At 40.8% G+C, this 27,844-nt stretch overlaps 2 protein-coding genes across 2 annotated transcripts; one reads left to right on the forward strand and one right to left on the reverse strand.

Moving 5' to 3' along the window:
- The first annotated feature begins 497 nt into the window (after positions 1–497).
- ttc23 (tetratricopeptide repeat domain 23) lies at positions 498–16,194 on the forward strand. The gene is made up of 11 exons (XM_033634792.2): positions 498–832; positions 1,042–1,219; positions 2,356–2,479; positions 3,372–3,510; positions 3,607–3,732; positions 10,480–10,651; positions 10,806–10,914; positions 11,197–11,324; positions 12,512–12,661; positions 14,409–14,491; positions 15,754–16,194. The coding sequence occupies exons 1-11, from the start codon at positions 774–776 to the stop codon at positions 15,860–15,862; spliced, it is 1,377 nt and encodes a 458-aa protein (XP_033490683.2). The 5' UTR covers positions 498–773; the 3' UTR covers positions 15,863–16,194.
- Positions 16,195–16,738: 544 nt separating this feature from the next.
- On the reverse strand, positions 16,739–27,409 carry synm (synemin, intermediate filament protein). Its single transcript, XM_033634791.2, has 4 exons — positions 26,490–27,409; positions 23,955–24,079; positions 21,563–21,642; positions 16,739–21,152 (listed from the first exon to the last, which is right to left on the reverse strand). The coding sequence occupies exons 1-4, from the start codon at positions 27,285–27,287 to the stop codon at positions 19,111–19,113; spliced, it is 3,045 nt and encodes a 1,014-aa protein (XP_033490682.1). The 5' UTR covers positions 27,288–27,409; the 3' UTR covers positions 16,739–19,110.
- Between the last annotated feature and the right edge of the window lie 435 nt (positions 27,410–27,844).

Below are 27,844 nucleotides of genomic sequence, written 5' to 3' on the forward strand. Positions count from 1 at the left end.
TATTTGCAGATATTTTTCAGCGTTAATACCCAGTTTAGAACATTTCTTAGAATGAAATATCATTAGAAACCAAATGTTATAAGTTACATTACTCTGAATAAGTAATTAAAATAGTTACATTACTTGTTATATTTCTGACAAGAGTAACTAGCTTAATCTGTAGCCAGTTACATTCAACCAGTCACGTTATCAACACTGCCTATTCCCAGACACATAGTTAATTAATACACCCATATAGGACTGGAAATTAACTTTATGTCTACCTGCCACTGTGGCTGGTGGATTCCAAAATCTTCAAGCTTTTTATATTTTAAACCCCAACTTCATAGTCCTTCATCCTTGTGTATCAGTTTTTGTCTCGGTTTATTAAAAACTCTGTTGTCAAATTATTTATTACACTGTTAAGACGTGTTTGTAGAACAGCGCGGCTCTTGAATGCGCCCCACTTCCTTTACTTTGTGTGCCAGCGTACCTTCAGGAAAGTGTTGACCAGTGATGTTTAAGCTAGTCCCTGGCTTCAGGAGGCTGTCTCCTGTAAGTGACATGCTGTTAGAGCTACATTTAGGTAAGATGAGGTAGTTTTTTCGGTTATTTTAGGCACAACCGTTAAATTGTCTCAATGAAACGTTACAGAGCAGCAGCAGCAGCAGGATAGCTCGTGTTGTTAGCACGCGCAGCGTAACCACGGAAATACTGTACAGACGTAAAGAACACAAACAGCTGATGGCGCGGTTAACGTTACATCCATACACTGTCACTGATTGTTTGTAAAAATGGATGATGATCACACAGAGACGAAAACACGACCCAATTCTTCCGAGTCTCCGGCTGAGTAAGTGATTTCTTCTCAATAACATATTTGTACCTTTTGACCAGTCAAGGTAGATGATGATGATGATGATGGTACTACTAACCCACTAAACAGAAGATAAAAAGACAAAAAACTGTACCGTACTGACTGTGTCATTATCATTTCAGATAATAAAAACTAGTAGAAAGTGTTTCCTCAAATAAGCCCATCTTGTTTGACCGGACTTGTAGATCTCCTGAAAGCCTGGGAAGCAACAACAGGACCGTGAACGCATCTCCACCCTGTTACTCAGATGTGACGAGTCCCTCACAGACAGGATATGCCAAGAAGGATTTTATGATGATGGCACCTGAGGAAAAGTTCAAACACTTTGACAGCCGGGCTCAGGCCCGTGAGGACAACCAAGAGGTGGGTACAGTATAGGCTGCATTAACAAAGCAAGTGCTCTCACAACTTGTCCTGCAGAGTTTGGTCGTTTTTAAACTGCAGATGAATTCATGAAGCTATTCAAGCCAAATGCACACTACAATAATTATCACAACGTATACTGTACATTAGCATTCTGTGTTTGAATCTTATCCTGGTTTCGATCATACGCAGGATATGATGTTTCAATTGGAACACAAGAAACCTGATTATTCATATCCTTTTACACATGATCATAACAGTATCCAGATGTGTCTGATCATCTGTGTGCAGGTGTGTTTTGATCCCTCAACATCTCAGCCAGTGATTTCTTAACCAGCAGAGAATGATTGTAATTGGGGGAAAGGTGTTAACATGCCGCAGTATCCCAGTTTCTTTCAGAGTACGTCAAGTAGCATATCCAAGTTTCTCAAAACCAGGATAAGGACTTGCAGTATCCAGGTTTCTGAAAATGGTATAAGGTTTATGCATGAGCACCATGTAACTGGGATACTCCAAAAATCCTGGATACTCCTGTGCATATAAAGGCACTCAACATTGATTAGTCGCCATCATTTTTTCAGTTAAAACGTTTTGTCCATGATATGTCAGAGAAGATTAAAACTGATTCATCACAGTTTCCATTAGTCAGAAATGATTTCTTCAGGTAGTTATGTCTGACCAAAAGGCCACAGCCCAAAGAGATTTAGTTTGAAGTGATTTAAAGCATAGAAAAGCAGTAAATCCTAAAATGAGCTAATGCTTGATATTTCTACTTGATAAATGATATAAACAATCAATTGATAGTCAATTTGTGGGCGATTAATTTTTATTTTCATTGATCAACTAAACAAATTGACTTACCGTATCAGCTGTACACACACCGTCTTCTTAAGTTTGATAAGATAAGATGAGATAAAACTTAATTTGTCTTAAGGGAAATAGCTGTGCAGGAGTTACAATACAAAGTGGGAAGCATGCAAATATTAAGAGTGCAAATATGAAAAGAACAAAGTTCTCTCTAAAGCTGACACCCAGGTAGATGAATGATTGAAAATAGTTTGATATTGAGTTTGATTCATGGCACAGTGGGATATCAAGAGAAGTGACACTGACTGTTATTCACTGTATCTACTCAGTTTGATGGCTGCATCCAGGACCTGGTGCGTTGTGTGGCTCTGGCGAGGCTGGTATATGGAGACGGACATGTGAAACTAGCCCAGGCCCATGCCAGACTGGCGAAAGCATATTTCCAGCTAAAAGGTAATTGAAAAAAAGATAGGACTGTGAGTACATTGTAAATCTTAACTGCATATTATGAAGTTGATTTTCAAAGCAGTATCACTTAAAACAGATACACAAAACATATGGCAGTGTTTGAGTGGTGCACCTACAGTTCAGAGAGCTACTATTTTATCTCTTATCTTTTTATCTCAGACATTTTTTCAACATTGACACACTGCAGCTCAGTGTGATTAATCCATGTGGCTGCCTCTGCCTCATAGTAATTTATCTACTATAATTCATAATTAAGCACTGGGTGCAATAATTCAACTGCGGCAATATTCTGTGCAGTTACTCAACTGTGTGATATTTTTCAGTATATAGCTTTATTCTCACCAACACCTCTTAAATGTGTGAATTTATTCAACATACAATGCATATACCTGTACATATTTCTTATGTTAACTCTCATTCTATTCTTGTGTTATTCTATTGATGTATATATTGTAGTTAAATTTTCACACTTACAGCCTCAGCACAGTGACAATATATATTTTATTTTTGATATTTTAGCATCTTAAGTACTAGTGTTAAACAGTGTAGCATAATGCACATTATAGTTTTATTTTTAATGCACATTTTGATTTCTGTTGTATTTTATTGCTTTAAATTTAAATACTTCTACTTCATAGTCTTATTCTTATTTCTTATAATTCTCTATTCTTTACTTCAGGGCGACCGTCAGTATTTCTGATTCTGATTTTGATACTACAGCGTTTTTTTTTTTCATGTGGTGCTGCTTTGCTTTTACCTCTAATAACAGCCAGTTAATGTCAGGATTGTGCATTGGCAATAATGTTGAGATGATTTTCTGATTCAGAGTTAGCATGCTGTTTAATTTATACTTAATGATGTCACTTTGTTCCTCCAGGTTGGGGACCGCAGGCCCAGGAGCACTCGGCTCTGGCCAGAGAGCTGCTGCCTTTCTGCTCCTCTGAAAAGCTGGAGGTTCTCACGTGTCTCCTGAACATACACCTCACACAGGGAGGCGCTTCACTGCTCACAGCCAAATATCCTTGCCATGACATGTTTTACAATAACATAAGGGATTGAACAGATGTATACATTTTTAAGACACGCTGAATACATCCTTGACTCTTTTTAACTCTTGAAGATGCTGAGTCCTCTTTTCTAGAGGCAGAACAAGTTCTTGAGGAGCTTCATCAACGCAGTGGCATCAACCAGGAAGAGAAGATAAAGACTGAGCTGGAAATCTACACTGGTTTATCCAGGTTCAGTAGTAAAACTTTTCTTAATATACATCAGATTAAAGGTGTCAATGCAGCATTTGCAGCCCATAGTATGCAATAGCAGCTGAGCCAAATAATGTGCTTTTGCTAGCACGTTGCTCTCACATTATTCTAAATTGTTCTCACAATTTCAAATGCAGCACCTTTCAATTTAGTTTGGCCACAAGATGGCGATAGATTCCTGCAAATTTGCACAAAAAAATCTGCCTTCACAATTTTGGTTTATGGAGCAGGTTTTTGTTTTTACTGTCTTAGTCGTGCTTGTAAAAACACCATTATTTCATGTTCTCTTACAAACATCAGCTTAACAAATCAGGATTTCCCCCTCTTGTTATTCAGTCCAGTCAGCGTGGGTGTGTTGTCATGATGCTTACAGAGCTGCTGGGTGGGGTTTCTGCACGTCCACTCATCCAGTCACTGCACAGATGGAAGAGTAGCATTTAGCCTCTTTCTTAAAAGCATTTCTCCCTTTTTTTCCACATGCTCTCTGCATTTTCCTCTCTAGCTTTGACTCCCTACTTAATTATTAACTCCCCCACCACATGTCACGCTTAGGTATTGCCTTTACAGTCTGGCTGACTCCTTGAGAAATTGTAAAGCCCTTTAATTCTCTGTCAAATGGCAGCTGCTTTGTTTACTACACACTGAGCACCATTTGCATACTATTGATTTGTGTCGACCGTTTTACAATATGCATTTGTAACCTGGTGCTGATATTGACAACAGAGGTCCCAAGGGTGATACTACATGCTCAGAAAAAGATTTAGGAGAGGAGGATCATGGTGGAGACGCCAAGCACAGACATCAAGTGTAAGAGAGACTGATAGTCTGTTAAGGGAAGTGTGCGGCTTGGCAACATAAAAATAGCAGCCACTTGTCGTTTAGATCACTGTGAGTGAAATTAGAAGCATGACTAGGAAATAAAGTATAGTCTTACCTGGGTTGAGATCATCCTACTAATGTCTTAATGTTAATTTGGATCCTTTTAAAGGGACAGTTCACCCCCAAATCAAAAATACATATTTTTCCTCTTACCTGTAGTGCTGTTTATCAGTCCAGATCATTTTGGTGTGAGTTGCAGAGTGTTCAAGATATCGGCCGTAGAGATGTCTACCTTCTCTCAAATATAATGAAACTAGAAGGCACTCAGCTTGTGGTGCTCAAAGTACCAGAAAACACATTTGAAAAACTGCAAAGGAATGTCCCTTTCCAGAAATCATGACCGGGTGATTAAGATAATCCAACAACCTTGTTGTGAGCAATGTCATGCAGAAGATACATTCTGTCTGCCGAACTACACCTGCCACCCGCATCACCAAGCAGAAGAAAGCGTGCATCTACTTGTGGACGAGAAGCTCATGCTTGTGACAGTGCAAGATCTGAACATTGATGGCGTCATCCTTGGCTGAGCTGGAAAGTTAGCTAGCTCAGCGGTGCTAGGTGAGCTAGCATCAGATGAACACTTACTTCCATGGTTTTCAGGTGTAGTTCGATAAAAAGAAAATGGTCCTTACATGCAACAACTCACACCAACGGCTGTGGATTATTTAGAGCAACCTGGGCATGATTTCTGGAAAGAGACATTGCTGTTGAGTTTTTCAAATGTATCTTTATTGATACTATGAACACTACAAGCTGGGTATCATCTAGTTCTACTATTTTGGAGAGACGGCAGATATCACTATGGCTGATATCTCCAACACTTGGCAACTCACACCAAAACTATCTAGATTGAAAACAGAAGAGGAAAAATATTCAATTTTTATTTGGGGATGAACTGTCGTTTTTTATACATTAATGTTTATTGAGATTGATTTTGTGTATACAACCATTAGGTGACATTTATAACACAATCGGAAAGGTAAAGGAAAAAAAACTGAGCAAAAAGGGTAAAAAAATAGGTCAATTTTCAAAGAAAGGCATAGAGATATATCCAGTATCTTGAAGTTCATGTATCAGTTAGTCCAGATGTTTTTCCTATGTGTCATAAATCATCCATCACTTGCATTTACTAACACAAACTCTCTCACTCTGAGCTGATAGGTCATTTTTTCCATGGCACAAATCTCTCTCAAAATTTCCAACCATTGTTCTGTTGTTGGGCTTTCAGTCTTGTACCAATTCCTTGTTATGGCTATCTTGCATGTGAACAATAATATCTGTTATATCTTATCACCATAATTCATGATACAATTATTTATATTTCCAAGGTACATAACTTTGCAGTTATTAGGTGGGTGAAATATCCTTTTAATCCTTGTATGCTATGCGGAAGGTGTGATTTCCACATTAGTGCATGTATCATCTGTGCTATAAGCTTACTGGATGCAAAATCAAACATCGAAACTCAAAGTACAGGGTTTCTCCATCAAAATATTCTGGAAACTCACAATGTGTGCATTACAAAGCCTTGTTAGTGATGTATACTGTCAGAATTTACATCAAAAGTTTTTCTTAGTTTTAATGAGAAGAGCAACTTCAGTCTCATTAATGCATATGCACTTAAAGACAGGGACCAGATCTTAAAGGTGAGCTTTGTACATAAGACCCAATGTTTTGAAAACCCTGTTGTGATGTAAATAGGAGCAACACTCCTGCATCATTTACAGCAAACAGGCCTTATCAGCAGCGGAGGTGAGCTACTCTGATAGGAATGTGTAAATGATGCCATCTTGGTCTGTTTCAGAGAGTCAGAGTTTGTTGACATGATGTGTGTAATTGAAAAAATGTGCAGACTCTGGCTGGTGTGTAAGCTTGCTAAATCTCTTTTGTTAGGTGATGACTAAGAATTTGGCATGCTTCTAAAGCTCTGTCAGTCAACACTGTTGTGATGGAGGGGAATGTTCCCACCAAAGCCTGCAACAATAAAGTAAGCTCAGCTCTCTTATAGATCCCGGTCCAAACATTCTGCTCGGTTTCAGATTCACACTCAAGGTGTGCACTCCTGATCAGCCAGATGGGGTGTTTATTGTTAGGTTAAAATCTGCTCTGTGTGTGTGTGTGTGTGTGTATGTGTGCGTGTTCTCTTATTCTTGGACTTGAGATAACTTTTTTTTTCTTCACATCTTAAATCTGCAGCTTAGATTTTGGAAATGGAAATTTCTCCATATTCTCTCCACCCTTAATTATCACAATCATGCATCATATTAATTGGATAGTACAACAGCGTTGTGCAAATAGTCTCCAGAGTTTATTGAGGTAATCAGTGGCTCTATCCTTATTGTATATGCAGGCTGTTGACTGTATTTATAGACATATATAGCATAGATACTGTTCGCCAGACTCCAGTGGTATGCTTATGCTTTGGATCCAGAGTCTGCGTGTACTCCTTCCAAAAAGGTAGCTCTTATTCCAGATGTAAAATGCTCTCTGATTAATTGGGTGAAATAAAACTGGCAGGGATTTACTTGTAAATAGCTGCGATTGAGAATCACGACCCAAGACTGAACCTGTACTTTAGTATTCTTCTCCATAGTCTTTTACTCCGTCTACCTGAGGCACACAATAAAAAGCCTCATCAATCAGAATGCCATCAGTTTAAGGCACCGCACCAATTCGCTGGAGCAGGCCTTTGTGTTTCTGGCCCTCTGTTTTCACTTTGCCTTGGCCTTGCTCACTGTATCTTTTTCCGAGTGAAAGCCCAGAGCAAACTTACGTCAACTATGTTCTGGAAACGTTTACAAAAGAGGGCTGTGTGGCTTGCTTGGCAACACATCTACAACTCCTTAATTATATTAATTCCCTGCCCTGTGGACTCTTGGTAGATTTGAGTGGGATGTGGCATGTTACCATACTGCCAGGAAGTGCGTAAGGATGCAGAGTGAATAAGAGGATAGAGGGGTATTGTCTCTGTTTGTCCATGCGGGCAGAATGGCAGGACTCAAGCCACGCTGGAATGTAGCTCTGCTGCAGCCATCGCCGCTGCCCTAAAAGGACCTGAAGTGCCTGCCTCATGAAGATGTATGGGCGGGGCATCCCTGCTATCCATCACGGCATGTTCGGATAATCTTGGATTCATGGGAAAATTCAAAGTAATGAGCCATCACAGTGTTTTTCTAACCTGTGCTGCTGGTATTCAAGCACTGAGCCAAGAATACCCTGATTCATGTGGTCCTGGGTTGTGACATAATACTGTCAAGCTCCGACTTTAGGTTCCCACACAGGCTGCCCCTGGTGAAACACTGTATGTACTCAGGATACTGGAAAGCACAGTGGATATTACTTACATCAAATGGCACGCTGTTTGACTTTGGTGTGCTTTCTGTATATAAGGGAATGGTTCAGATAGCCACAAACAACTACACTCAGCACAGTGTGGATATGGGGAGAAGGGATTTCCTGTTCAGCTGCATGACAACAATGTAGCTGGAGATTGACTGCAGAGCTGAATTAAATTTAGAGTCCATTAGATGGTTTTAAGCTGTTAGCAGAGCAGCTTGATGGGATCCAGAGGTCTTGCATTGGTTAATGCTGCTGTCGTCTCATCCTCTCTCCCCACCCTGTTGTCCTTTAGAAGCCCAAGCAACACCATAGAACAGATAAATATGACAGGAAGTAATTTGTCTTTTAAAAGAGCAAAGACCCTGTTGTGTGCATCAGCAAAATATGTTAAGTCGAAGCACTTGGTTGCAACAAGTTGTTGAAGATGTTGAACTCTGAGCTGGACTTTGCTTTGGTGGTTTCTGCTAAGACTGCAAGAGCATCCCCTTATTTAGACACGTTAGAATGAGAACATTGGAGGCTGGAGTGCCGGAGCGCACAGGAACAACGCTCCACCACTTTTTTTCTGCAAGTAAAGAAATACAACATTCACAATTCACATAAACCGGTTGAAATATTATATACATTTTTAAGCTCTGAAGATTTAATCATCACCAAAGCGTTTTTAGTGAAGAGAGAGCCAATAAAGACAAATGGAATGGTCCGGTCTGTTGACTGATTCACAGTGTCAACTCATGTACTGAGTAACATGCAAATAAACATTCCACTTTAAAAGTTAATGGTGTTGTCGGCAGTAGCCTTTCAGGGGCACAGTGAATTCAATTATCTTTCTGAGTCTATAGCCTGCTAACGTTTAACCAGTGGTGGACAAAATACTCAACTCTATTACTTGAGTCAAAGTATAGATAGTCCTGGTCAAATATTACGCCAATACAAGTGAAAGTTGCTGATTCAAATTATTACTTGGGTTAAAGTATGTGGAGTACTTGCTTTAAAAAAATGTAGGTATTCAAATTATTATTATTATTTTTAATATCAAGACATTGTTGTATATTGTCACAATACATTTACAGAACCTAATGACTGGAAAACAACCCATGAAATGCACTGACTTGCTTGTAGAACCTGTAGAATGAAAATCTTATTGAATATACTGCAACGCCTGTAGAAATGACCACAGAAACACAAATTAACAAAAGGACCACCATTGTCATTTTAATTTTTTTCATTTACACCCCACCCCCACAACCACACACACAAAAAATATTTCTAACAGTGTACAACAACTTCACGGGCAAATACAAAAAAACATTCATTTGACCAAGTATAGCATAAAAACTGTATTTACGTACTACAATCACAGAGAACTTTGTATGAAATATTAATCTGGAATCAAGCAAAGGTTTAAATACCTCGACATGCTTTCTCAGGTTGGAAGACGAATTCTTGTAGGCCGTGATGAAACATTTAAAACCATATGAATCATACTTCATCTCAAAAACTTCAAACATAGAGTTGAGGCATGGCCATGGATGGTCTGGGAGTCTTCATCTTAATCTGCTGCCGTAGCCACAGTAACACGGCATAACCAAATACAACCACCTGCTGATGAGCTCTCCTCTCTACAGTACATGTCGCTACTGATGAGCTGCCCAATCTGAGTAGTGAATGTACATGGTGATGTATAGTTTGACAAACAAACCACATGCAGAACTGCATGATCACAGATTATGGACTTTTGCATCTTAGAAAAAAAAACAAACAAAATCATCTGCTGACTTAAAAACTAATGTAATGTGTAAAATGTGTGTGAAATGTAGTGGTAAACTTGCCATGGTGGGAACAATGGTGACAGTCCATTGTGGTCAAGAGTGTTGATTCTGCATTGCCCAATCAATGGACTGCAGTGTTTCTAGTATCAGGACTGGACTGCTTGTTAGAAACAAGGCTTTAGAAAACACTGAAGGAGTTATTTTTCAGAGTCTGAGAGACTGTAGTTAAAGTGAGGGGGTTAGGAGCAGTGTAACCTTTTGTCCCAGAGGAGACTGTTAGAGACTCATGAAAGGATGCAACCAACAACAATTAAAAGAGTAATGTGCTAGCTTTCCCTATTATAGTCTGCGCTTCACCAGGCTTTAACTGCGGGCATCAGCCAAAAGTCTTCACCACTCTGCTGGCTCTGGGTTTGGCCGGAGACCAGGCCGTTACTTGTGTAATACAAACAGGCTCAAAGTAATGTAGTGGGCTTATGGTTATATACGGACCACTAATAATAGTCTAGATAAGGAGTGTTATTAGATGGCATTTTTTAATTTAAACATCTGTAATGGTTTTAGTGTGTTGCTCAAGTACACTGTGGCAGAATGTTTTCAAACACAGGGACGCAGACAAATGACTCGCTAATCATTACTTTGCCCTGCTGCCTTATATAGTGGGCTGAAATGGTCACTGTCTTTATGTTTCCGTCTCTGACAGTCTCCCCATTTGTACATCCCTTCTGCTCTATAGGGTCTATAGGAGACAGAACAGAACAGAGGAGGCCTTAAGCCAGTGTGAGAAGTCTTTGCAGCGGCTGAACGACTGCGGAAAGCAAGAGAAGACATGCTCTGTCTATAGGGACATGGCCGCCATCGAGCAGGACAAAGGTCATTTGGACCGAGCCATAGAGCATCTCTCCAAGGCAAGGGGGCATATCACTGACACATCATGCACAACATATATAAACACACCAGGGCTTCTTGAGTCTGCGCCAGACTTTGTTGTTAGGTAATGTTCCCACACCTCTTATTTGGTGATATGTGATCTGTCTTATTTCACGGGGGTGTTTCTGCTAGGCTCATGCCATTGCTGTGAGTCACAGCTCAGAGGAGCTGGAGGGGGCTCAGATCTCCCACAGCCTGGCCCTCATTCTTTCTGCCGCCGCATCAGAGCCCCATCACAATGGTGAGTTTATTCTCAGACACAGGCTCGGCCTGAGCGACATGCAACAAGGGGTTAATTAGGATTTGAATCTCCCATTGTCTTTGTGTTTGTGAAATTCTTTAAGATGGTGTTATGGAAACCAGATGTGTAATAGCCTAATTGAAGGCATGTGGAAGTTCAGACATGTCAGCTATGTCGAGGCATTTTCTGTGATAGAAATGTAAAGCAGTCTTATTCTGTCAATTACTGCTTTAATTTAACTCAACCTGCATCATGTGTGTGTTTCTCCTCACGCTGCTGTAGACTCTGCAGAGCGCCACTTTGAGCAGAGTCTAAGTGCATACAAAAACTCTGCAGGTCCACAGGATCCAGCCTTTCTCGCGGCCCAGGATGATTTCTGTCGTTTCCTCCTCCTCAATGGCCAGCAAGAGGTTACACACACTCACAAACTCACACACTTGAAAGAACAGTGAGACAGTGCCACTACATTTATTTCCTACAGGCATAGACGTCTAATATTTTTGCTCATGCAATTTTGAAACCCACAGCAGATTTTGATTATCCACACAGAGAGCGGCACCATGGAAACACCCTCAGAGTTTGTGAACGTCAGGGGATTTTTTCCACCTGCTAAACAGGGTGGGGCTCTCACCACTGATCTCTGATAGAGATGATATATCTATTTGGTGCCACTCAGTGTTAGGAGGGTTACTTTTCAAACGTATTCCACTACAGATTACTGAATACATACCCTAAAATGTCATTTGTAACATATTCTATTAGATTATTCAAACACTCTAAATACGTTGGATTACTTCTGGAATACTTTAAAATTGTCTTGTTGAGCTAATTCGCTAATTCTGGGTCTTATGTTTCCATGCCAGAAACACACAGCAGTGTCCTGGCAGTGCATCTCCTTTGCCATTGTCATGTGGCAGGTGCACTGCACACACATTTACTTGTGGGAAATACATGCCTCATAAACTTTACACCGTGTCCTAACAGCAAGCAAGCAAGCAGCTGTCAAATAACACATTTCAGTTACATCATGTTAAACAAACCTCGTAGGCCACCTATTAGCTGTATATATAACCATTTAAAAGATTAGCAAGTACCGTCTTACTGTTTTTGTATTTGTAAACAGAAAACACACATTTTATATTGTGTAAGTAGCTTGTTAGTAGCAATGGTCATTTACAAGAATCTTTCAGCTCCCTGGCGACCCCACCTCCAGCCAGCTGCCACCGTATATAGGTTGAGGTAATTAAGTAAGAAGGTATGGTATGATATAGATGGATTGATATAGATTCTGTGTCCGTCACAGTGCTTTTGAAGCGAGCGACAAGACTAAATAGAAACAGAGCATCTGACAAAAGTTCAGGTCTCATATGACAGCAGTGTGTTGTGCTGCGTTGAATTTAGAACATCCCAGTAGAAAATAATACAATCAAAGTGACACTTGCCTGTGTCCCGTTCAGTTAGGACATGGTGTTACAGCAAAATCCATTCAAATGAAGACATTAACTGTATTCAAAATACCAAAATACATCAAAAATTGTATTTTAATACATAATGTCGTTGTATATTCCTTTACTCCCCAACCCTGGTGCCATTACAGAGATGTGTTGAGATCCAGAGAGCGTCTCTCGCCACAAAGAGATCTACTTTCGGTGACCTGAGCGCCGAGGTCGCAGACACCCTTCAGCTGATCGGAAGTGTGGAGATGAGTGAGGGCAGGATGAAGCAGGCGCACAGGACCATGACAAAGGTGATCACAAGCTACAGAACACAAACAGGACAACTAATGTTTCTCTTGGCTGCAACCTGTATGCGCATATCAGAAATGCTGGACAGGGTAGAACGTAATACCGTCTCTGCCCAAAGTATTTGACAGGGTTTAATAAAAGGCCAGGAGTCAGCAGGCGTGTCCATCTACACCAGTGAAAGGCCAGTTCACAATATACACACACAAAGAGTCCCTGTCATATTGAGACGAGCTATTTCCGCCATCGTCCCTAAAGCTCAGTGCTATCAGAGTCGCATGCTAATCTTGGAAGGGTTCAGTGTGCGGAGCAGCCCTCCCTGGTGTAAAATATCACACACAGTGACTTTGTGTTTCCTCAGTCTGGATGGAGCCTGGCAGATGGGCAACACAACTTTGGAAGGAGAGTGGCAGTTGCTAACTGCTGTCAATTAAAGGGACACGGACCCCAATTAGTGAGGCACGCCATTATGTCCTTTGAAACAAAAATGACATTCCTGTGTCTTTCAGCACACATGTATTAAATAAACAGAGGCGTTTTAGTTAATCACATAATCCTCTGTTGCTATGACTGATTTACTTTATTCCTTATGTAATGTGTTTCACATACAGTATGACTGCACGTTTGCCATATGAGCTCAGTTCTGCCGCTCATCAAACTAAAATACACCAGTAAAAGGGGGTTTCTTCATGCTAGTAATAACATGCCTGTAAGTAAAGGAGCTCGGTTGCTATGTTGTTTTGTTGTGACATCTAAGGGCAGAGGGGGCCCAAGTCCCCCTCTGCACTGACAGCGCACATCAGGGCTCACTCTCTCCACACCACATCCAACCAGTAACCTTTGTGAAGCACCCTGACATGGAGCAGATATGTGAGGACGTTTTTTTCCTGTCATCATGACACCATCTGCAACCTGACTGAGTAACTTTTGTTTTTCCAAAGGAAACCTGGCTCAAACAGTAGATACAGAACATACAACCTACAAAGAAAAACACAGAGAACAATGGCACACACACACACAGACATACACTTGACATTTCCCCCTTTTTTTCTGTAGCACTGCTGAAAAAAAAAGCCCTTCCATTACATCAACCTTAGCAACAGCGAAAACATCCAAGAGGCCAGATGGATGTGTTCCAGATTACAGAGTGTTTTACTCTCCCTGGTGAAGAGGGAAACTTTTACCTCCCACTTTCCCTCCTTCAACGAAGTTCTCTTGACCTCTTATTTATGACATTATCAGAAACAATGGCAGGCTTTTATCATGTCTGTTGCGTAACTGTGTGCACACGCTGTGTTATCAATCATACACATATGTTTGTGGTTTAAAGTTGAGACTTTTCTGGATTCTGTAAATTAAGCAATATTTTGTGATGTCATAAAGCTGAGCAGTCACTGCTCATTACTCTCATATGATTGGACCTAAATCATATGAGAGAAACTAAATGTAGAGTGGAAAAATACTCAGGCTGCGTCTTAAAGTTGTCAAGTTAATTACCTCAGATTCCTGGGTTGTTGATTTAGGAGCCCTCATTTAAATCTAGCATATCCCCCTTGTTGACCCGACACTCCGAGCGGTCAGCACAGGTGTTATCTAAACCTTAGGCTGCAACAGAGGTTATTTTGGGATGTTTGGTGCATTCACATGTTGCTAGGAAGTGTTTACTCCCCTCTGAGTGTGAGTTGTGCCTCTCATCTTTCACTGACCACTCACTGTGCTATCATTAATGTTTTTTTTTATTTTGATTATTAGTGTGTGGAGATCCAGTGTTTGTTGTATGGTCCTCAGCACAAGAAGACAAAAGCTACACAAAAAGCTGTGGACATGCTTGCAAGGTATGAACTAATGAAACTGTACTGTATCTTATATTAAGGCATTTGATTCTCCTGGTGATGAATTAAAGCAACTGATGTATTTACTGTAATAGTACGAGCAGGGTTCCCACAGTCACATAAAACTCTTTTCCAGGCCTTGAAATGGTTTGGAATTAACAGAATGTTTTGAGAGAAGTTTGAATATGCTTTGCTTTGGCTATTGTTTAAAACATGTTTAAAAAAATCCTAAAATATGTCTAACATTATCCAAAATGTGTTTCTTGTGTTACTGATTTAAAATCTAGTGCTGCGCTGCTTGACCACTGAAACGTCACAAGTATCATGTGATCCACATAGACCGGATCGGTGGTCATCGCTAAGGCCGCACCCCCTTTTGGGGGAAGATGTGCAGTCACATAAGGAGAGAAACAGGAAAATGTCAGAAACCTCTTGACCGAGGCTTTCACACTGAGATTTAAGGCACATAAGATACCTTAATGCTCACTGTATGTGTGGTACATCACTACTTTAAATGATGCTTGTGACAGATGGATAGCTAAAGTTAGCTTGAGTGGGAGGCTGCTGCAGTACATTCAGCATAGCTGCATCTGACTGTCATCTCCAACTGAATGTAAGTCTAACCTATTTTAAACATGTGGCTATTAGCAAGTTATTTCTTTACAGACAACCCTGAGCCCAACGTGATCATCAGGTATTGTCATCCAGGGATCTGTAATATCCGGCCACTGTGTTGGGTCATTAATCCACTTGGATGTAGGAAGAATGACGGGACATGACAGCAGTCAACCTTAATTTATACGCACAGGTTCAGGCAAGGTTGTTTCACAAGAAATAAATGGATACAAATGTGTTAAAAATTATAGTCCAAAAACACAAAGAGTTGCAATGAAATTTAAAGAAACATTTTTAATCCCCCCAAAAGGGGCGTGGCCTTTCCATTATGCAAAGTACCCATATATGTAGGTCTGGTCTGTTGGCATTTGCAACTAGTTGGCGGCAGGAATGTCAAATGAGCAAGTAAATTTGTTGAGCACTAGCAGTTCGCTTATCTGCAAATAATAATGTATGGTTGTATTACTATATAGAACTGCTCATTTTTAACTTCTTGAATTAAGTTATGGAAAATGGGGTAAAATATAATGGAAGAGTTTAGAAAATTCGTCTGTAAAAATGTGTGGGAACCCTGTATTATTAAATTAGAGGAAAAGATGACAGACAAGTGCATGTTTTAGTCACACAACCATGTGATGTTTGTTTTGCAGGGCACCAGAGGTGGCTGAGAGACAGCAAAGGCAAGGTACAAGGAAAACAAAACGTCATACACTCTCAGCATCCTGTGGCCTTGATGGAAACTCAATGTCTGACTCCTGACTGGTTCTTTTATGCATGTGTATTTTGACCAAGAACTACTTTCATTTTTTAAGTTTGTCTCTCATATGCAACAGGCAGCTACCACTGCTGAGAACGTGCTCCAAATGCACATATCATGTCCAATCATGTCATTTTGTACATTAAGTGAAGTAAGTTAGCTAAGCTTTAAAGAAATACTCACACTCAGAAATCATACCCACAGTAGGTTTTAATTGTGTCAAGATATGAATCAATTTCCAAAGAAGGGCTAGAACCTTTTTCACCAAAGCAATAATGTCATTTGTTAAATAAAAATCATGTTATGTCAATAAAAGCAATGATGTTGGACTATCCATTGTGACAAACAAGATTTGACTCAATACACATTCTTCATACATCATTAGATTTTCTGTATGCTTTTTTTATGCTATGAAATGGCACATCCAGGTTACACTGTGTACATACACACAGCAAGTTAACAGATTCCTTAGTAAAGGGACAGTTCACCCCAAAATCAAACATTTTTCCTCTTATCTGTAGTGCTATTTATCAGTCTAGACTGTTTTAGCAAGTGTTGGAGATACTGGCCATAGAGATGTCTGCCGTCTCTACAGTATAATGGAACTAGATGGCACTCTGCTTGTGGAACTCAAAGCACCAAAAACATCCATTTGAAAACTCGACAGCAGCGTCTCTTTGCAGAAACCATTGGCACATCCAGTTCTATTTTATTTTGAGAGAAGGTACATCTCTACAGCTGATAGCTCAGACACTTGACGACTCACACCAAAATGTTATAGATTGAGAAATGGCACTACAGGTAAGAGGAAAGGTGTTTTTGATTTTTGGGTGAACTGTCCCTTTAAGCCACAATTTAAGTGCACTGATGTAATAGTATTTTGGTTGAACTTTCTGCAGTTTACAGGTGAGAATTTGCTGTATCCGGGCACTTAAATGCAACAAGTCTTTTTGGATGAGATGTCATTCAATAGATTTAAAACAAAGAACATATTTATAAAAGCATGGCATTCACACTAAACATTGCTTTATGCACAATTGTTCAACAAGTTAGTGCTAACAAGCCAATCTGTGAGGACATTACCCAATAGTAACAAAGTATACATTTTCCAGCCAGTTACACAAAATGTGAAAGGCATGTAGCCAGACTGAAATCATAGTGGACCGTTTCTGCCTCTGCAGCTAGTACACACAACACAACAAACCATAATGAACAGTCAGTCAATACCACTAAGCTGATGATCCAAAAATAGTCACGGTCATGGACACACTGGTATGTGTGAGCAAAGGTGAATCCTTCAAGCCAACACTGTGATAACAACAAACGTCTACAAGCAAAATGGCGTCCAAACAAGACTCACTGTACATCAAAAACACATGTGACTATATTTCCTTTAACAACACCATCACTGAATCCTTTTAATTCATTAAAGGTATACTGTGCAGGAATTTTCTTAAAAACAGTGTATAGACTCATACGGAAGTAATCCCTCTTGGTCATTACTTATGACCCACTAGAAGTGTGTGGTGGTGTATTTATATACAGAGACTCTGCTCTCTCTGTATTGGAACATATATTGGGACATTTCTGGGCACAGCGTGCGATGAGGTCGTGACATTACAAAAACGTAGTGACCAGGTGCCAGAACACAAGCAGCATGCATCCAAGACGAAGCTGTGGAAATTGCGCACACAGGGCAAAAAACGCAAGTATAGCTTTCAGCAGTTTCTTTGGTGATACTGCTTATGAACAGTAGGCGGCAATTCCTGCATAGTATACCTTTAATTTTCCATTACCTCTTTTCATTCTTCATTCTTTCATCTCACTATTTGCTTTTCAAATTGACAACCTTTTTTAGTGTTTCCCAAATCACATGTTCAGATCAAAATGGTCGCTGTTGGGAAATTTGAAATGTATGGTATGGACACACACCATGTAAAGATACACATTTTACAAACACATTTCACTATGGTAACATTGATCATCTAATCTTGCTTTGGTCATATAAGGGGCGATTATTTTTTTCTATGTGTTAGATGAGTGGTTCCCAACTGATCCATCCTCAGGGTTAAGATTTGTCCTTAGTCATTAGTTCAAGGTCCACACAGTTTAATACATTTGGTACATTCTTGCATTTGGCCATGTCTTTGAACTAGTTTGCTGTTTCTGTCAAGTAGCTATCTGTTAGTCACTTACTCTACAGCAGGAAACAGCAATTCAAAATAAAAGGTCCATTCAGAATAAGCCAGCAACCCACTGTTGGACCACGACCCACCAGTTGGGAACCACTATTGGATTTTATAATTGTGAGTAAATTTTAAAAATCTGAAAATAACCAACTTTGTAAGTTACCTAACAACCACTTTTAAGTGCCACATTTACCTGCACTACTCTCTGATATTAGCATTCAAAACTTGCTACGTTTCTTAAGACAAATCACCACCTTTTCCCCACTTCCGCTGTACTATCCTCAGCTACAAGCTTCACTATACTCTGTACACTATATTCTGACTACTGCTTCAAATAAGCTACCGTGTTCCAGGATGCAGTATATACTAAAACAATTCCATTTGGCAGCAGTGCCCAAGTCAAAAGAAAAATGAAAGCCACAATCTGCAAATAGCTCACAGCACCTCATAACTCCAACTGGCATATGTTGGCTTGCCAAAGATTCAACACCATGGCAGACACATGATGTGATGGCTGGTTTGATGGGGTGTTGTAAACTGCAGAAAGGGCTGTTTAAGATGTACAGCACAGGTTAGTACAAAAATAGAGAAATCTAGAGAGAGTAAACAAACCTCCTTGAAGATGAACTGCAAGCTGTAAAAATGTTAACACATACCAGCGCAGCACTCCATTAGTATCGACCAGCATGGAAAGTTGCCACTATACGGAGATGTTACAATCCTACTGCAAACTAGCAAATATTAGTTAGCACTCAGTATCTGTAATAGTAGCATTGCCACAGTTAATACCATTAAAAATATGCGTTCATCAGATCAGTGTAACCAAACGTTAGGTACACTGAGTTTTAGGTGGCACAGTCTAAGGTACAGTAAAAGAGCGCAGCAAAATCAGTTAGATGTAAAATGTTTTGCAGAGCTTAAAGCATTATTACAGTGTCTGCAACCAGCATTAACGCCTTGTGTGTGTGGAGTGCTGCGTCAGGAAAACCTCTGTAATGTGCACTTCAACAAGTTACATTGGCAAGTACTCAGTTTGAAAATATTTCTGACCAAATTCTTTCCTAATCATCTGTCGGGCTTTCAAGGTATATTGTTGCAACTCTCTCCTCTTCCGAAATCATCATCGGGGTCTTTTGCGGTGAGGTCGCCTCAGCGTGGCCGCCCTGTGCGCCCATCTGAAAGGTAAAGGACTTTTCTGATGGCCTCAGTGTTATGTGTTTCTCAGTAATTTCAGATGCAGACTCTCCTTCATCAGTAAAGCCTTGGAACTCTTCACCATACCCCACATCCTCTTCTTTGGAGACCCTGACACTGTATCCCCCTCCTGCCCCACCCTGGAAGGCTTTCCCCAGGTTAGAAGATTTAAGAGCTGCCATGATCTGCTCTTCAGATATATCACCTCCTGCCTCCAACAGCCCAGAGTCTTCCAGGGTTTGAGAGACGTTCAGCTCTGCAACTATAGTCATGGTGCCGTTGTCGCTTGACTGTTGCACTTTTTTGACGTTGACAGCCACATTCTCTGGGCTTTCTCTGCTCACTTTTGTGAGGAAAGCCAACTCCTCCTTCAGCGGACCTGACACTGAGCTTTGTAGCTTCTCTAGAGCCCCCTTCAGCTGCTCCTTGGGCTCCAAAGAGTCCTCTCTCAGGAACTCAAGCACCGACTCCTGCACTACAGGAGAGACACGAACCTCTTCTTCAATGATGCACTCCGGGAAGCTCTCCTTGATAAACGAGTGATCACCTGACATGAACTTGTATTCGTCACTTTCCTCTACGATCACTCCTTTCGGGAGAGGACTTTCATCTTGATAATACCGCTCATCTGACAGATCATCTACGATACCATAATGGCCGTATGAGGTGATGCCAACACCCTCCTCGGCTTCAGAGAGATTACCATCTGGGGTGGAGACAAAATACTCGTCAGGCTCTTGCTCATGGGAGAAATAGGGAGATTCACTCTCTCTAGACACCTCTTGAACTTGCACAGATCCACCCTTGTAACTATCTGTGTCTGTCATGGAGGTTTTCATGGCATCACCATCACTCCTCTGAACGTGAGTGTCATGAGGGACGTTTTCTAGCTCCTCGATTTGGAAATATGTCGTGGAGGGCTCATAGAAACTAGATCTGGACTTCTGCTCAACTTCAATCTCCTCATCACTGTAAGACTCCACCTGTTCCTGGATGATTTCTACATTGACAGACTTATTTTCCAAGTTCTCATTTGCCTGCAGGCCACTTAGCAGGTTCTTGATCATGCTTTCTGTTGCTGTGTCCTTGATATCTTCCAGTGACGCCTTCTTAACCCCTTGGTTCAGTAGTTCATCCAGTGCAGAGTCCTCAGAAACATCCAGCTCTTCCTCCACTTTGGACTCTAACACAATCCTCGTCTTCATCGTTCCATCCTCCTGCTCAGTTGTCTCCACATGATACCTTACCGGCGGATCTCCCGAGGAGCTACCCTCAGCTTCCAAACCTGCTGGTTTTATCACTTTCTCAATGATCTCCTCTACAGACACAGAGTCTAGTATCTTTTTCTCGCTTGGGCCCGTCATAGACTCTGTTTCCACTTTATCTTTGAACTTGCCTCCATAATCATAATCTTTTTCTTTTTCATCAGACACTTGCTTCTTGCTTTCTGTTTCAGTTTTCGTGCTCAAGCTCATCATTGGCGGTGACACGACTCTCACTGAACTTGTCTCAGTAGTGGTGGACTTGATGGGACTGGCTTTGTTCTCTATGCGAGAGACCTGTTTGATTTCCACAGTTTTCTCCTCTGCTGCTGTTTTCTGCGCATGTGGTTTCATTTGGTATTCACGCTGGCCTGTTTGTTTATCTTTGGCAGCGGCTGTAGCAGGGGCAGAGGCAGCAGCTCGAGCTTTGGTGAATGAGATCATGTCCCTTCTGGATGCAGGACTCTGATGCCGAGCTCTGCCTGCAACTGAAATGGGGATGACCCTGGAGGGGCTTATGGACCCAGAGGGAGGCACAGGGGATCTTCTCAGGTTTGAAGTCGGCGGCGTGTACCTGATATCCATATGTTGTCTGGTGGTTAAGGTGGAAGCTCTTGGAGTGTGGCGCTGTGCAGGCATCTTGATATCTGATGCAGAGAATTAGTTAGCATGAATACTTAGGAAGACACTTACAGGAATAGTTCAACATTTTGGGAAAAGCACTAATTTGTTTTCTTGGCAAGAGACAAAAAATCAATACCACTCTAGAAAATATAATTTGGCTGGAAGCAGTGACTTTTTCAGTCTTGTCATCAATTTGAGGTTGCCAGTAGGACTGCAGCGGAATACCAGTTTCACAGTATTTACCAGACAAGAAATACACTTGCACAAAACCTCCTGTAAAACCACAAATTGTCTTTTTTGAACACAGATAGAGAGCGGTATCAATCTTCTCATCTAACTCTGAGCAAGAAGGCAAATAAGCATACAGTTAATGTTACAGTACATTGCACTCTAGTGATCAACATGTAACAACAAATAAATCCAAATACAGTACCTATTATTCTTTCTCTCTGATGCTGAGTCCCCCTCCTATGAGCATCTTGGATATTCACTCTCTCGCCTTCCAGGAGAGCCCTGAACAAACAAAACACAGGACAAGGGTAAATAAGTTATTATAAATCACTGGTTATCCTTCTAATTCAACATAATTATTTTTTACCATATATGGAAAAAAGGTTCAAAGCAAATACCTCACAAGCCGGTGTACATCATTCAGCTCTGCCATCTCAACCCTCTCAAACTAAACGCAACAGGCTTACAAGACGGAGTGAACCCAGGACCTGGCCATATAGGGTGCTAATCATCAAAAACATAACAAGCCACTGTCATGTAATAAAGACCTTGTAATAATTAGCTCCAGTAGCTCACCGTTCCTTGGCCATGATTCAACAAACATAAAAGAGCAAACCAAAGTGCCTTAAAAAAGGAACAACCTCTCTGGAGAGTGCCTTCCGAAAGACTGACCTAAAAATAACAGTTACAATGCGGGGCTGTCCACACGTCCCTATGAATCCCAAAGTAAAAGCTGACTCGTGACACACACAAAAACACATGCCGCTGCCACGTCTGCCAGAAAACATTTTATCTATTCCAAAAATTCAAAACAAACCAGATGTACTGGCGGAGAATCAGCTTTATAGAGACACACAGGAGCAGACAGTCTTCTAAAGAAGTTCCTGGGAATTAGCTTATACCAATAAAATTTTAATATCCCTCAAAAACTTCAACAGCTGTAAAGATGCTCTGCGATATGAGGTAAGAGGTTATGATGTTAGAAACAAATCTGGATATTGTATCTTCAATCATGAAAATACAGTATGTTTCAAGAACTGCTTCATAAATAACTTTGCCTTTCAGTAAAAATAGTCTTAGTACATGACCATGTGTGATCTGGCTATGTTGGGAGCATGAAGACTAGACGTGCCTACTGTTACAGGATATGAAATGCCAGATATAATTTGTCTTGATCATAAAAACTAAAAATAAACCACAGAAGGTTTAAACAACTGTTAAAAATGCATGTGCAGTACGTGTAGTACTCTGTTTATCTAAGTGAGGCTCAGATGACTTAATGCCAAGACCAGCAGGAGGCAAGCAGCTGATTTCTTGTTAAGTAAGCTAAGAGTAACTTAAAGCAGTGGGAGTCTGGTTTGACCGGTAATCTCTTCCTCAAAGCTTGAAAACATCACTGAAGAGAGCCAACTTTCTTCTTCCACACAAAAAAAGTCCTACTATGGTATGACGGTACCTAAATCTCCAAGGTTATGCCTTATGGGGGACCAAACAGAATTGCCGAATGTATCAAAGTACGACCTTGTTGTGATAAATGTAGGAGTCGTCACAGCTGCTCGAATGATCCTCAAATTCTGGAAGAGTACATTACTTCCAGATTTTGGAAAGAATCCATGTTACAAATTGTGTCATACCAACACGTTAGCTAGGGTCAGCAATGAAGTTGAAAGCTTTAAGAGGTCATAGGCAGGCTTTTTTGTCTGTTGAACTGTAATGACGACGTGATTAGTTGTAGTTTGTTCAGATTTGACTGAATAGATAAATAAATAATTTGAATTACAAAAACATTTCTGAGTCTACTGGCTGTAGTTTTTGGATGGCTTGACATTCTCATTTTACAGCTAAACAGTGCACTGAAATGTGTTTCTGAAAACATCCTGGATGAGAAATATGCAATGCAATAACGGAATCTTGATTCGCATTTCACCAGCACTCCCTCGTTTGACCACAGTTCACGAGCAGTGATTGGCATAACTGACAGCTGTGTTAGAGACTCCTCTGCTCTGATTGGTTGTTTTTGTTCATGTGTGGTAAAGCCATTAGAGGCGCTATGAGACAATAGGGTAGGCAGAGGAGCATACATATATATATATATATATATATATATATATATATATATATATATATATATATATATATATATGCATTTTTTTTTACAATTATCCATCTAATTTAGTGCTGTGTTAATATATAATGACAGTTTCACCATGTATAACAAGTTGTTGTTTTTTTTGTTTTATTTTTTTCTATAAAAGTTACCTACTACAGCTTTAAATCACTGTGACAAAAAGTGTTGAAAAGTTTTTTCCTGGCACCAAACTCTGCTCGGTAACACACAGTAACTCTACACTGTTTTTTTCCACTGAAGACATTTTGACAAGTCACAGTAAGAAAAGCACAGGTGCAAATAATAAAATGAAAAAGGAGCTGAAAACCATGTAGCTGCTTCAGTTTCACGATCCTGTTGCACTGTCATGCCTCACTGGGACACTTGAATGTAGCAACCATCATCAATGTGATTAGTAAACACCTGTGCTTTTCCTACTATGAGAAAAAAATTTGTTGCGCTAAGACAAAAGAAATAAGCTCATCACCTGTAGGCAGCCACCTCCATGCCCAGATCCATCTTCACCTGGAGAAGGTGCTGATGCTCTCGCATCTTTTCTGCAATAGCGTCAGCCATCACATTCCTCTCTTGTTCCAGCTGCTCAATAATCATCTAGAGGAGGAAAAAAAAGTTTTCACATTCACCATAGTGTTACATTACAAGTCTGTGGTCTGTCCATTGGGTATTATAATTTTTTATGTCCCTGCAATTTAACTGAAAATATAATAATTCTGCTCACTTGTTAACCATTACCCACCAGTGTGTGACCACATTTTATTTTACTTCACCACAGGGGCATAGTGGACGCGGGGTACGTGGGGTACATGTCCCCCGCAGCTAATGTATCTGTCCCCTATGTCCCCCGCAGTTTTCCATACTGTAAATTGAGTCTGACAGCTGTTCACTTTATTTTAACAAGTCAGAGCTTGTTCTTCCAAGTGGTCCTGGATGCACCATGACTGGGTGGGCAAGGTGCGCACTTGCTGCTTCTTTTGTCATCACAGCAGAGAGGCATGCTCCCTCTGTTGCCCCTCTAAGTGCCAAGCGGGGAAGATGTACTGTATGTTTGAACAAAAATGTACATCAAACAAGCCAGCAAGCGGCAGGAAAGCCTGCACTCCTTCTTTATATCAAACCATGCAAGTTGAGTGACGCGTTTTTTGATAGCAGTTGGCTGACATTAAAAGATGACCTGTTTTTCTGGTCATCAGGTGTTTTTGGTTATTTGGTTTCATTCCTTAGCCGCTGTGGAGAGGCGCAACTGAATGGGCGAGGATACTTCGATAAATCATTCAAAAAAATCGCCTTGCTCCAGAACAATTCGTCCCCCTCACTTCTGAAATAATGGCTGCTGCAGCCTTCGGTGATGTTGACTTTGGAAATCTGTGTTTCTGCTGTCAAGACTCCACCCCTTATTGTATTGAGCTCTAATGCAGAAAGATGGCAAACTCGCTTCTTGTCCAAATCAAGTGTTATCTCACTTGTGCAAAAAAAGTCATATCGGGATTATTTTGACAGGTATGGGGTATGAGTTGCAATTCTATAGGGAAATGTAATTTTTGCATTTAATTTTCACTGAAAAAGATATAAAAATCATGACTATGTGATTTTTTTTGCTGGGATCTGTGCCAAACAAGGATATTTCCTTAAGTCTGGAAAATAAATTGTAGGCCAGGACATCTCTGTAGCATCACAGTGCTTCAATTATAATGGAATATTGTGGCTAATTTTACCTGTACCACAAAAATTACATCTCCTGCGATGTGAAAATCGCCATATTATGATTTTAATAATACCTCAGTTAATTGTGCATCTCTGATCCCACAGACTGCACTGATCATATGGACCACTTGATCAGGTGACTGCATGAGCCAATAATATTTGACATCCTCCAACACAGTGGTTCCCAACTGGTCCAGCCACAGGGTCCAGATTTCTCCTTAGTCATTAGTTCAAGGTCCGTGCAGTTTAATATATTTAGAGTCATACTTGCATTTGGCCATGTTGTCGAGCTAGTTTGCTGTCTCTGTCAAGTAGCTGTCCATTAGTCACTCACTCTACAGCAAGAAATGCCACTTTAAAATAAAAGCTTTGTGCTGCAAATTCACTGTACTTCAAAATAAAGTGTGTCTTTTCCAAACTTGACACGTTTCCAAGTCACTTGTGGTCCATTCAGAATGGACCCGTGACCCATTTTTGGACTGCGACCCACCAGTTGGGAACCACTGCTTTAACAGAAGTCACGCTCAAATCATAATTTAAACACATGGGTTTACTGTAACTGTGAGAAATGTGTTTATGTTCCAACATTGAAGACATCCGTACAGCCAGTGTATACCCAGTGTAGTCATTTGTAATTGACTGACCTGCTTAGGACTCCATCTTTAGGAGGTTAATAAGGATTTGTCGGTCTGACAGCTAATTGGTTTAAGTGGCTGGTGTAATCTAGCAGCTATCAAGCACTGGGAAGGCAGAATACTCGAGCTATTCAATCCTTTTACACTGAGGTCAAATGTTGCACGCAAGATCCCGTGCTTTAACAGTGAAGGGAACACACACTTGTCAGGCTCCACTTAATGGTCATGTTATCATGTGGGGAGAGTTGCATTAATGTCAGAGCCAGTCTACTGCATGTGTGTGCTTTTAGGACAGGGTGGAGCCAGAATCATCATTGCTATGATGGTTAGAGATTGCAGCCTAGATTTTGATGATATAAAAAATATGTATTAGAAGCAGTTTGATCATGTGTAGCAGCCTCTGACAGCTGCAGCTGCATCAGTGCCTTTAAGGACAGTGGGTGTGGCAGGGACAAGAGGGAGCAGCCTCCCCCTCTCGTGTGGCTCGGTGTGATGAAGGAGCGATTATTCTGTGTTTATTTATTGATTCTGTGTGATTATTCTGTTTATTTTGGAGATTACATCATTATTGCAGTAAGAATTTGTAGGAATAAATAATGCATGATTTCATTTTACTTTCTCTGGCATATAAATCTAGGCTGTCCTACTCTTGGACTTTTGCTCACCTGATATTCACTGAAGTCCACCCGGAATTTCTCCTGCATGCGCATCAGTTCCTCTTCAAGATGGAACTGAATCTGACCTTGTTTTTCCGCCTCTGTGCGTAATCTGTCCAACTCCGAGGCATACATCATCTTCTCCCTCTGCAGATCACCCAGCCTCGCCTGGTCCGCTTTAATCGACAGCTCCATCTCCTCCACCTTCACTTGGTACATTTCAAATGTCTCAATCCATCCCTCGGACAGACCCCGGGCGTACTCTTGCACCTCTTCCATAGTGGCCACTGGAGGCCCGTGATAAGTTTGCGTAATGATGGGCACCACCCGGGACTCCACCTGACGCAGGAGATGGTCCTTTTCTTGCATGTGCGCATCGACCATACATTTATATTCGTTCTCCAGCTGGAATAAACGCTGCTGGAGTTCATCGTTGGTCTTGTGAGCGTGGTGGAGCTCCTTTTCGTAGCCTTTCAGCTCGCCACTGATGTCCCTGCACACCTCGGTCTGCTCGCTGCACATAGACTGGACCATCTGCAACTCCCGCCATAGCTTCTCCCTCTCCATCTCAGCCTGGGACTTTTCAAACGACAGCTGCCCCACCATTCTCCTCAGCTCCCGCATCTCACCCAGATACTTGGGCTCCCAGTCCACCCTCTTCGTCTGTCTGAGTTTGTTGATTTGAGAGATGAGATGCGCATTTTCCTGCTCCAGCTGCTTCGTCCTGGAAAGATACTGGGCAAGTCTGCTGTTGAGTTCCTGCAGCTGCTGCTTCTCGCTGTCAAAAGTTCTCTTGAAAGGCAACATCGTGGCATCTGATTAGAAAAAGTGAGTTTTAGAGAAAAACTTCAGGAGACAGGTTGTCCCAGTGTCATTTGCGTGCGCGTCTGTGGACACGACTGTGATGTAATTTGCGATCAGTACCCTTTGACAAGTGCAGGAGGAGGAGGAGGAGGAAGAAGAGGAGGGCGGGTCCTGCCTCAGGATCGCCCCGAGCGCGTCCGCGTCCCTGGCAGATGTGATGCTGCGTTTTTGTGCTGTCTGAAATATAATACATCTCACTTCAATGTGATAACCAAGGATGTGGCGAAACATAACATAAAAAACATAAAATAAAATAAAAACTTAAAATAAAATAAACTAAGTAACATAAAATAAAATAGAATAAAAAAACATAAAATAAAATAAATAACATAAAATAAAATAAATAATACAATAAAATACAATAACACAACATAACATAAAAAATAAAAACATTACATCACAAAACATAATAACATAAAATAAAATAACATACATAGCATAACATAATAACATAACATAAGATAAAATAATGACAAAATGAAATAAAAAGCGAGATACTG

This window comes from Epinephelus lanceolatus, chromosome 5 (genome assembly GCF_041903045.1).
Source record: "Epinephelus lanceolatus isolate andai-2023 chromosome 5, ASM4190304v1, whole genome shotgun sequence".
Taxonomy (NCBI): domain Eukaryota; kingdom Metazoa; phylum Chordata; class Actinopteri; order Perciformes; family Serranidae; genus Epinephelus; species Epinephelus lanceolatus.

What these genes read in the sequence shown, in the direction of transcription:
- ttc23 (XM_033634792.2), top strand. Translation starts at nt 774, where the DNA reads ATGGATGATGATCACACAGAGACGAAAACACGACCCAATTCTTCCGAG. An exon ending in ATCTACACTGGTTTATCCAG is followed by an intron (nt 3,733 to 10,479) that starts GTTCAGTAGTAA and finishes TCTGCTCTATAG; the next exon opens with GGTCTATAGGAGACAGAACA. An exon ending in GCTGTGGACATGCTTGCAAG is followed by an intron (nt 14,492 to 15,753) that starts GTATGAACTAAT and finishes TTTGTTTTGCAG; the next exon opens with GGCACCAGAGGTGGCTGAGA.
- synm (XM_033634791.2), bottom strand. Translation starts at nt 27,287, where the DNA reads ATGTTGCCTTTCAAGAGAACTTTTGACAGCGAGAAGCAGCAGCTGCAG. An exon ending in TGGACTTCAGTGAATATCAG is followed by an intron (nt 24,080 to 26,489) that starts GTGAGCAAAAGT and finishes TTCCTCCTCTAG; the next exon opens with ATGATTATTGAGCAGCTGGA. An exon ending in TCAGAGAGAAAGAATAATAG is followed by an intron (nt 21,153 to 21,562) that starts GTACTGTATTTG and finishes TCTCTGCATCAG; the next exon opens with ATATCAAGATGCCTGCACAG.